The 10,219-nt window shown below is 50.6% G+C and overlaps 4 protein-coding genes across 4 annotated transcripts; 2 read left to right on the top strand and 2 right to left on the bottom strand.

Annotated features, from left to right (window-relative positions):
• Positions 1-573: 573 nt before the first annotated feature.
• LCP9604111_8671 (uncharacterized protein) lies at positions 574-2,190 on the top strand (the record flags this gene model as incomplete). The annotated part of the gene is made up of 1 exon (XM_039076840.1): positions 574-2,190. The coding sequence occupies one exon, from the start codon at positions 574-576 to the stop codon at positions 2,188-2,190; it is 1,617 nt and encodes a 538-aa protein (XP_038925415.1).
• Positions 2,191-2,811: 621 nt separating this feature from the next.
• Positions 2,812-5,493, top strand: LCP9604111_8670 (glycoside hydrolase family 92 protein; the record flags this gene model as incomplete). The annotated part of the gene is made up of 4 exons (XM_039076839.1): positions 2,812-2,941; positions 3,008-3,651; positions 3,703-4,715; positions 4,776-5,493. The coding sequence occupies 4 exons, from the start codon at positions 2,812-2,814 to the stop codon at positions 5,491-5,493; spliced, it is 2,505 nt and encodes an 834-aa protein (XP_038925414.1).
• A 229-nt stretch (positions 5,494-5,722) lies between these two features.
• On the bottom strand, positions 5,723-7,237 carry LCP9604111_8669 (glycine decarboxylase subunit T; the record flags this gene model as incomplete). The annotated part of the gene is made up of 2 exons (XM_039076837.1): positions 5,723-6,785; positions 6,846-7,237. 2 exons carry the CDS (start codon positions 7,235-7,237, stop codon positions 5,723-5,725), a joined length of 1,455 nt encoding a protein of 484 aa, XP_038925413.1.
• Positions 7,238-7,928: 691 nt separating this feature from the next.
• LCP9604111_8668 (putative neutral amino acid permease) lies at positions 7,929-9,646 on the bottom strand (the record flags this gene model as incomplete). Its single annotated transcript, XM_039076836.1, has 4 exons — positions 7,929-8,009; positions 8,083-9,133; positions 9,193-9,335; positions 9,389-9,646. 4 exons carry the CDS (start codon positions 9,644-9,646, stop codon positions 7,929-7,931), a joined length of 1,533 nt encoding a protein of 510 aa, XP_038925412.1.
• Between the last annotated feature and the right edge of the window lie 573 nt (positions 9,647-10,219).

The following is a 10,219-nucleotide window of genomic DNA, read 5'->3' as shown; positions in this document are numbered from 1 at the left end:
TTATTTTATTTATTTAAAAATGTGTTTGTTTTGGATACTGGGAGGGGTGGACTGTTTCATTTCCCCCCCCCCCCCCCCGGTGTTCCTTTTCTATGCTCGAACTTTGTCGCATTCTGATTGGTGATTCTCTCGTATTCCCCTGTCCCGCGCTGGTAGTTGTTGAAAACTGCCACACCCCGCTGAGTCCTTACCTCAACTTCTTTGTACAATCAAGCTATAGCTAGCATTAAATACCGGTCGCATTTAATCAATTATATATTGTCTACCATCCAGCATTCAATTGTCATTTCCAGAGTTAAATTATCTCTATCATTAATGGTGGTAGAATTAATTTCAATTACTTCATAGTGACAGATCAGGTGATCATGTAATCTCTAAATAGCTTCATGGTATCAGATCAGCTGACTTGATAAGGAGACTATGTTGTATTGTAGGGTGGTGGGAAAAGCGGGTATAACTATAGGAATAGCCAATCATTTCATAGTCGCGATTGCACCCCCTCTACACAATCTATCTTAGTCGACCTCCTCACTCTACTCCGTAACGGTCGCATTATCCCGAGCAGCATTCAGAATGGCAGAACTCCCGGAACGACTGGATCGCTTGCGGTCCACCATCGAAGATTTGATGCGCATCGGCGGGACCCCAGGGCTCTCGCTCGCAGTCATGTCGAGCGGAAACACTGTTTACGAGTCAAGTTTTGGCGTCCGAGACACAGCAGCTGGTCTACCCGTCACTGAGGAAACAATATTTCCCATATGTTCGTTGACAAAGGCTTTGACTGCCTCTGCGATGGCGATTCTTGTCGACGAGGGTAAACTCACCTGGGATACACTAGTGAAGGACGTTCTTCCATCCTTTGATTCAAGCGACGAGACGCTGCAGAATCACTTGACTATCACGGACATCCTATCTCATCGATCAGGCATGGCTTGGGCTGGTAATGTGGTCCTCGGTACCGAGAACAACGTTCTCATTCCAGGAAAGGATGGACTGAAATACATCAATTCACAGCCGCGGGTTCTTCCGTTCCGGACAGGAATGTCCTATAACAATCTTCAATATAACCTTGCAGGTTATGTCATCGAGGAAGTCAGTGGCATTTCGTGGTTTGAGTTTGTACAGAGCCGTATTCTCGATCCTCTCGGCTTGGATCGAACCTACCTTAAATCTCCACCTCCGGGCACCCAAAATGTCACTCAGTGCTACAACGCACTTGATGATGGATCCACTACTCCTATTCCTTGCCCTAAGGGAGGCCAAGATTGGTTTGGTGGACCAAGTGGTGGCGCGTGGTCCTGTATCCGTGATCTTTTGGAGTTATACAAAACGTTCACCGCTAGCTTTGAAGATCAATTCATCACCGGGAAGGGAGCGACCAAAGACTCTCCCTTCAAACAAGTTTCTCATCTCACTTCCGCCAAAATTCCTATGGATCCACCCTCGAGGAACGAGCTATCATACGCACTCGGATGGGTCAGAGCCCAGCTTCCCAATCGGCTAGGTCATATCGGAATCAATCCTGGTCTGATGTCCAATGGCATGCCTACCGTTGGGAAAGGCGTTCCCTCACAGCTCATTCTCTTCCACCAGGGCAGCCTACCTGGCGCCCTCGCAATTGTGATTCTACTTCCAGACACTGACAGTGTTATTGTTGTACTGTCTAACTCTTTGGCCCTAAATGATGTTCCTGACTGGGTTGGCCAACTCATCCTTGAAGAGCTGCTCGAGGTTCCAGAATCAGAGAGAAATGATTACATCGAAGCAGCCCACATCTCGGTCGCTGAGAGCTTGAAGTGGTATCCAGCACTGGTGGGAGAGCTAGGCTCGGCTCGAAAGAACGGAACATCACCTAGAGCACTAGAGGAGTATGTCGGTACTTACTGGGATAATATCAATGTGTTCAAGATTGTTGTGAATTTGGTGGACAACAAGCTTTACTGGAGGCTGCAAGGGCTGGAGTCAGAAAAGTTCCAACTTGAACACTATGAAGATGACACCTTCACTTGGTTACTTCCACGGAATGAGTTATCTAGACGTGGCCGCTGGGTGGGCTGGGACCAAGCGGCACCTTTCTGGAAAGCCGTGTTTGAATGCAACGACAATGGGCGCATTGACAAGTTGGTTTGGGAACACGATACCGGTGTCCCGCCAATGCAGTTGACGAAGGAGGAAAGCACTAAGCTATGATCATACCCCGAGAAAGCTTAAAGAGAACAGATGCTAACCGGGAGTCCGAGTTACGCTGTTTGGTATGGCAAGGTCGGACAAATTGCTATAAATGTTGTCGTGGAAGCCGGTATCCGGGGATACAAAAGAAGAATATGGCGAAACACGATGGTGGATGCGGCCTATATATATATATATAGCTCTCTTTACTTGATAAATCGGCATAGCCAGGTGAAGACACGGTGCTTTCTGTCTTATTCTTTTGCCAGAATGAGACCTACCTTTGGCGAAATATGCTATCTTTCTTCCTTTGAGTATGCTTGCAAGAAATTAGGCTTTTGATGAATACTCATGAAGCCTATTGCGGCAAAGTCTTACTAGATTAATCTCGCTTGTTTTGGACTGTTTCTCAATCCTAACGTTCTGGACACACGAGTCTCACCAATCAACCTCCAGTACATCCTTGCACTACATACTCTCGAAAACATGAGAGCCTATCCCCGGATCCACATACGGGAATATGCATAATGTAATGTAACAGACAGGGATCGCCAGGGGCACGCATTCCAGGCAGTTGCGGATGAAGGGTTACCTAAATACTAGCCTTTCCGACGCGTCGATCATCTTTATTCAACCTAGATCATGCTACCATATTTGTTACTGTCGTTATTTTCAACCAGTCGCATCCTAGTTAATGCCGCAGACACCCCTCTATTGGAAGATTATGATGTTCTACAATACATCAATCCCTTGATTGGTAGTGCCAACGGAGGTAAGTTCAACAGCTAAATCAGTCAAATTATCAGTCAAATTCATGCTACTGACCAATTCTCCACAGGAAATGTGTTTCCAGGAGCCTCGCTTCCATACGGCATGGCGAAAGCCGTCGCCGATACAGACTCAGAAAGCAACCAAGGAGGTTTCGCCCACGAGGGCGGCAGCGTCACCGGATTCTCCAGCATGCACGACTCCGGCACTGGCGGCAGTCCTTCGTTAGGGAATTTCCCTCTCTTTCCCTATGCAAAATGCGCCGGCGATGATGTCAATGGCTGTGTCTATCCGAAGAACCAACGGAAAACGAAGTATAAGCCCGACTCCGTGCAGGCGCGTCCGGGATACTTTGCTATAGAGCTGGCATCAGGGGTCCGAGTTGATATGACAACTGCGCACCATACGTCTCTGTTTCGCTTCCAGTTCCCAAGTGATAACACCACCAGTCCATTGATTTTGCTGGACCTTACCGATCTGTCGAACTCCCGCCAGGACAATGCGACTATCTCGGTGGATAACACAACAAATCGAATGACCGGTGATGCGAGGTTCGCTCCTAGCTTTGGATCGGGATCGTACATGTTACATTTCTGTGCGGACTTCAAAAGCCCTGCAGCCCAGCGAGATAGTGGCATCTTTGTCAATTCTCGTGCCAGTGCTGATGTTCATGATTTGAAAATCTCCCGCAGTATCAATGGGTACCCGCTTCCAGTGAGTCGAAACCCTTTCTTTTATATAGAGACAAGGATTGACATTCCGTAGGGTGGTGGATTTGTCCGCTTTGAGTCCGCCGCAGACAACACGGTCCTCGCTCGAGTTGGCGTCAGCTTCATGAGCACAGAGCAAGCGTGCGCTCATGCAGAGTCTGAGATTCCAAACTTTGACTTCAACGCAACCCACCAGATAGCAGTCGAAAAATGGACCGAGAAGATGCGCCCGATCCGTGTCTCACGAACAAACATCGATTCATCCGTTCTGTCCAATTTCTACAGTGGAATCTATCGGACTATGATCAACCCCCAGAACTACACAGGCGAGAACCCGCTCTGGCAGAGCAGTGAGCCTTACTTTGATTCGTTCTATTGTCTTTGGGATTCTTTCCGTTCCCAGATCCCATTCCTCACTATCTTCGATCCTTCCTCGGTAATGCAAATGGTGCGATCACTCATCGATACCCAGCGCCACCTAGGCTGGCTGCCGGACTGCCGCATGTCACTATGCAAAGGATATACACAAGGCGGTTCTAATGCCGACAATGTCCTGGCAGATGTCTACCTGAAAGGTCTCAGAGATGGCATTGATTGGGATGCCGGGTATGCAGCTGTGCAAAAGGACGCTGAGGAGGAACCGTACGACTGGTCCAGCGAAGGCCGTGGCGGTCTACGCAGCTGGAAAGAGTTACATTATATCCCTGTGGAAGACTTCGACTACGAAGGGTTCGGCACAATGACGCGCAGCGTCTCACGCACACTCGAGTATTCCTACAACGACTTCGCCATCGCGCAAATGGCTCGAGGCATGAACAAGACGGCCGATGCAGAGCGGTACGAGAAAAGATCACGATACTGGCAAAACTTATTCAAACCAAACCAGGCCTCTTTCTGGAGAGGAAGGGACACTGGCTTCACTGGTTTCTTCCAGCCAAAGCATATTAATGGAACATGGGGCGTCCAAGATCCCCTCGCGTGCTCGAACATCGACGAGAGCGGACACGCCTGCTCACTGCAAAACACCGCGGGCGAAACCTTCGAATCCAGCATCTGGGAGTATCAATTGTAAGCCCGCTTCCCCCAACAAATGAAGACCTTTATTCCCACCCCTTCTAACTATCCCAGCTTCGTCCCCCACGACATGCAAACCCTAATAACCCTTCTCGGCGGCCCCACAAACTTCGTCACCCGCCTCGACTACCTCCACGACCGAAACATAACCTACATCGGCAACGAGCCCGCCTTCCTAACCGTCTTCCAATACCACTACGCCGGCCGTCCAGCAAAATCCACCTCCCGCGTGCGCGCCTACATCCCAGACTACTTCTCGCCAACGCCAGCCGGACTCCCAGGCAACGACGACTCAGGCGCCATGGGCTCGTTCGTCGCCATGGCGATGATGGGACTATTCCCGAACCCAGGACAGAGCGTGTACCTCCTCACAGTGCCGTTCTTCGAGTCTGTCAGTATTGTCTCCCCGCTGACGGGGAAAACGGCAACGCTGCGCACGGTGAATTGGGCGGAGTATAACACGGCTAATGCTACTGGCGCTGCCGCGGGTGGGAATGGCTTTATTCAGTCTGCGACCCTGGATGGCGTGCCTTATACGCGGAATTGGATTGGGCATGATTTCTTCGCTGAGGGGAGGGAGTTGGTTCTTGTTCTTGGGAAGGAGGAGAGTGCTTGGGGGACTGGACTGGAGGATTTACCGCCTTCTTTGGCGCCGGAGGCTGGGAGTGGTGGTGGGGATGAGGATGTGAATTATCGTAGGTGGGAGAGTGTTGTTGAAAGTGGGCAGCTTGGTGCTTTGCATCTTGATAATCATGTTGACTTGGTAGGTTGATTGTGACTCTGTAGGCATTGAAAAATGATAGTCATGATACAAATTTGTGTGAACTATGACAAGAAAGAAAAGAATATTTTGATGTGATGAATATCAGTCATAAGATCGGAAACATATATACAAAGGCCAAATAATAAATCAAAACGCTAGTATTTCGCATGAGTCCCTGCATTTAAGAAAGGAACAAAACCAATATAAAATTAGAGGAGTTGTCGACACCTTCTACCCTCTACTGAGGAGGACGGTGGAACTTGCTGGTAATCCAAGGCATACCGACGACAGTAGCCTTGCGGACCTTATTGCGGACCTTAACAGCCAGCTCGGTACCCTTTTTGTGAAGCCCTTGGTTGACATACCCCATAGCAATATTGGCACCGCCAAGCGACGGACTGGGCAGGCCGGAAGTGATAACGCCGACTTCGACAGGATTCGCCGGGTCAGAGATATCAAGGACGAGAGCGCCCTCGCGAGCTGGGGGCCCCTTCTCAACAGTTAATCCGACGCGGCGCTGGGGGATAGTCTTCGGGCTGGCGAGTTGGGAGAGGATAACGGAAGCGCCGTTGAAGGTAGCAGATACAGGATCGCGACGATCACGGCCGACGATCCAGCCAAGGGCTGCGGCGGGCGGGGTTTGCGCAGTGGTGATGTCGTGTCCGTAGAGACACATGCCTGCCTCGAGACGGAGGGAGTCACGGGCTGCCAGACCGGCGAGACGAGATTTGCTGCTGTCGGTGAGAAGGAGCTCGGTGACTTGTCGGGGTAGGGATGGGGCGCCGGAGGTCGGGATGGAGATCTCGAAGCCGTCTTCGCCGGTGTAGCCGGTGCGGGAGATGAGGAGTGGGTGTGCAGTTGCGCTGCCGTCTGGGAGGGTGAGGTACAGCTCGCGGCAATTGCCGAAGTAGAGGGTGCTCAGGTCGGTTTCGGAGGAGGGAGTGTTTGCGGTGTTGATGAGGGGTTGAAGGACAGAGGCGGCGAGGGGTCCTTGCAGCGCGACCAGCGCGCGGTCAGCGAGGATCTCCCACTTGATGCTGTCGGCTCCGTGCTTGGAGCGGTAGGCGTCGATCTCGGCGCTCAGAAAGGCCAAATCCTCTGCGCGGCGGCCGGCGTTCGTAACGAAGTAGAAGCTGTCTTCGCCGCGGCGGGTGATAACGCAGTCGTCGACAATACCACCGGTGCCTTCTTCAAGGAGGCAGGAGAGGGTAGAGCTGTTCGGAGCTAACTTGTCTACTGACGAAGGAGTCACCTTCTTCAGGAGATCAATGGCTCCGGGGCCGCTGAGTTGATGCTGAACCCTAGGTGAGGAACTTGGTTAGCCATTGCGGTTTGTTTTGGCTCGGAGATGATTCACTTACATGTGGCTAACATCGAAAAGACTGGCCTTCTCGCGAGTCCACATGTGGCTTTCCACATGGCTCAGGTCCGCGTACTGCAAAGGCATGTCGAACCCGGCAAAGGGCACCATCTTAGCACCGTGCTCCAGGTGCAAGTCATAGAGCTGTGTCTTGCTGAGGGGCTCGCTGGAGCTAGAGGCATACCGCACGGCCTGGTTCGCAGCACGTGAAGCTACGTCTGTGACTAGTGCATTGGCTTTCAATGATCGACGGACTGTTGGTCGTACGATAGCCGCGGAGGAGAGCTCTCGCCGAAGTACGGTGGAGCCGATAGAGGCGCGGGGAAGGTTAAGGGTAGCGGCCCTCGCGGCGGCGAGGTCAACACCTCGTGTGAGAATACGGACGCTTGACATGGTGAATCAATGCTGAAGAATTGAATTGACAAAAGAAAAGAGAAGAAGAGAAAGAAATGAGCTGCTAGAAGTCACCAATTCGCCGTCGGGGAAGCCGAGCGGGAAAGTCACGTGTTGATAGGCGATCGGGGATTAGCTGATTGCCCAATTTGGACGTACACTTCTTGCAGACTGTAGGTTATATCGCTGGTCTGTTTCAACATATAAGAGGCTAGCCATTGAAGTATTATCGGCGAATTATCGTCCACACCTTGCGCCGAAGGCAATTGAGGTTCATGGCTACATTGATTGGTAGACCAAAAGGCCATCGGAGTATTGCCGCGGCGATGTCAAATCAAACCCGGAGAGCGAAATTGCAACCTCTAGGCCGACCATCTGCATTGAATTGAAAGGTGCAACTGCTGTAAAGAATGCAGGGATAAAATATACACATAAGGGGAGCATATCCCAAAACCCGTCCCTTTCCATGAAGCTATACACAGCATTGAAATCCATCCGCGTCCATCCGAAAAACAGTTCTATACCCCAAACGTGGTCAAGTCGTATGTGTATATCGACCACTTCCCTTCTCGGTCATCAGTCATGAAATCACCGGAGTCAATGACCCGGTGTATTGGAAACAACGTACACAACAGATTCAATGCCAAGATGAAGACAAAACTTTTTACAAACCCCCCGCCCTGCAGGGGGTTTATAGTCCATTGCTGGCACACGTGAAAACGCCGCGAACAGTGCCCTCATCGTAGCTGGTGACGACGGACATAACAGCAGCCTAGAAGGAATATGTGTTAGCAGGAGCATAAGAAATACCAACAAGCCAAGCCAAACAAGGACTCATCACTTACGTATGTCCCAGGTCCCAAGAAGAAGAAACCAACAACAATCAAAAAGACGTTAAAAATGAATCCGAGCCAGCCTCGAATTCCACGAACCATAAAGAAACGGGGTCCGTAATCCTCCGAGCGCATGCGGATATAAGCGGTACCCCAAAAAATGAAGCCGAAGAAAGAGTCAAAGAGGGCGCTCATAATGGACAACAAGTCGGAGAAGAAGGGAATGACTTCGGCAATGATAAAGGCTGCGACCCAAAGCGCAGCAAGGATTCCACCCCAAGCAGCCCAGCCAATGACGGTGTTGTTGCCCTTGTGCCGGGTGCCCTCGAATAGGCGGAAGAAGATGAAACGGGCCGAGACGGAGGCGTACAGCACGCCCAGGAAAATGATGGTCGGTATCATGAAAGAGAAGGAGACCTTCTTGTAAACGTCGTCGCCGAGGGAACCGAAGGCCGGCGCAACCATGTATTGGTTGCCGACGTAGACGTATGTGACTGCACCGATGACGCTGAAGACGATGATCTCCGCGATTGTCACGGCTGTTACTGACTTCCAGAAGTCGCGGGGCTCTTTCATCTCGGCAATGAAACTGGGGAGGGTGATTTGGCCGATGAAGGTGTAGCTAATGTTCAAAAAGGCATTCATGCCTTGGATAAATGTTGTGCCCTTGAGCGGGACGGCAAGCACGGTGGGGTCTCCCAGTGCGGGCGTGTATCCTGCCGGATGGTCTTCGACACCAGCAAATACGGCAGCCAGGACGACGGAGACGAAGGTAAAAAATGCTGAGAGGGTTGCGACTTTGGATAACGTGTCGAATGTGCGGGGCAGCGAGAAACACCAGGAAATGATGGCGACGATTATTGAGAAGACAATTGTGCATACTGCACCGTTTGACATCGTGTTCAAGTACTCGGCACCCACCACACAGTGCAGGCCCTGAATGAAAGTGTTGTTCAGGAGGAACATGAATGCTGTGGCCCACCACGCAATCTTGGAGTCCCAGAACAGATACTGACCGATGTCGCAAACATCGCGGACTTCCGGGTGTCGCAGACAGAATCTCCTATACAAATATTAACACCGAGGCTTATCATGTGGTCGCGGCTGTTAGGGATATCATACCAGGTAATCAATGAAGTGTACAGGACAATGGCGGCAATAACCACGGTCAGGATCAAACCGGGAACCAGACCCAGAATTGAGTATGACCAGGGAAAGGACATAATAGCCAGACAGATATACTCCGAGAAGAGCAATGCAGCGGTCTGTAAAAATTTATTAGTCAAGCCTCTAATATCCGTATCGGTCCGAAGCGCACCTTTTGCCAACTGCACGTCCGGTATTTAATTGTGTTCTCCGACTCGATGTCAATCTGACGACCGATACTTTCCTTCATCGACAATGAGTCGATGGCAGTGACATTATGCTGCGAGCCGCGGCGGGGCTGGCTCTCGATGTCGAAGTCCTTCAGCTTGGGCTCTTGCTCGGACATATCAGACAACTCGGTGCCATTGTGGTTCCGGTCATAGTCCCAGCCCACAGGAGCAAGATTTGGCGATTCTTTCGGACCAGTCATTTTTATTTAAGAGAGCGGACGAACCGCGACTTTGTCGGAACTCGGTGGAGTCAAGAGAGTTGAGTATGCGCAGATGCATGCAATGCTCGAGAAGATGATAAATAGGATACTGGTCGCGTGTGAGCGGATTTTGTTCTTTTGTGTTTATCGTTTCTTCTATTTGAACAGATGAATCAGACACTTACACTCAAATGAAATGAACAAGTCCTGGGTGATCGGCCAGTTGGAAGAAGCGATCCGTGCTGGACGGATTAGGGCAAATGCGGGTACCTGAGGTGGTATTCGCTGAGCTGCATGCAATTCTCAACTGAAACGAAGAGTGGAAAGATGAATGGAGGGAAGAGAGGGAAAAGGGGAAAGAGAAATAAAAAAGAAAAAAAAAGAACCTTGACGTTAGTATAGCAGCATATCGGGTATTGCGATCCCAGCGCATGGTACTTCTATGGTTATCTGGAGAACACCGTCATTTCCGACTCCACAGCCTTTAACATCCGGAAAGTAAAAAAGAAATTCAAAATCAAAATTCAGCTACTAGGCGAAATGTAGAGATATGACGTTGCCAGAGCCAAGATC

The sequence above is a fragment of the Penicillium roqueforti genome (genome assembly GCF_015533775.1).
Source record: "Penicillium roqueforti strain LCP96 04111 chromosome Unknown scaffold_35, whole genome shotgun sequence".
Classification (NCBI taxonomy): Eukaryota; Fungi; Ascomycota; class Eurotiomycetes; order Eurotiales; family Aspergillaceae; genus Penicillium; species Penicillium roqueforti.
This window is presented reverse-complemented; position numbering and strand designations above follow the sequence as displayed.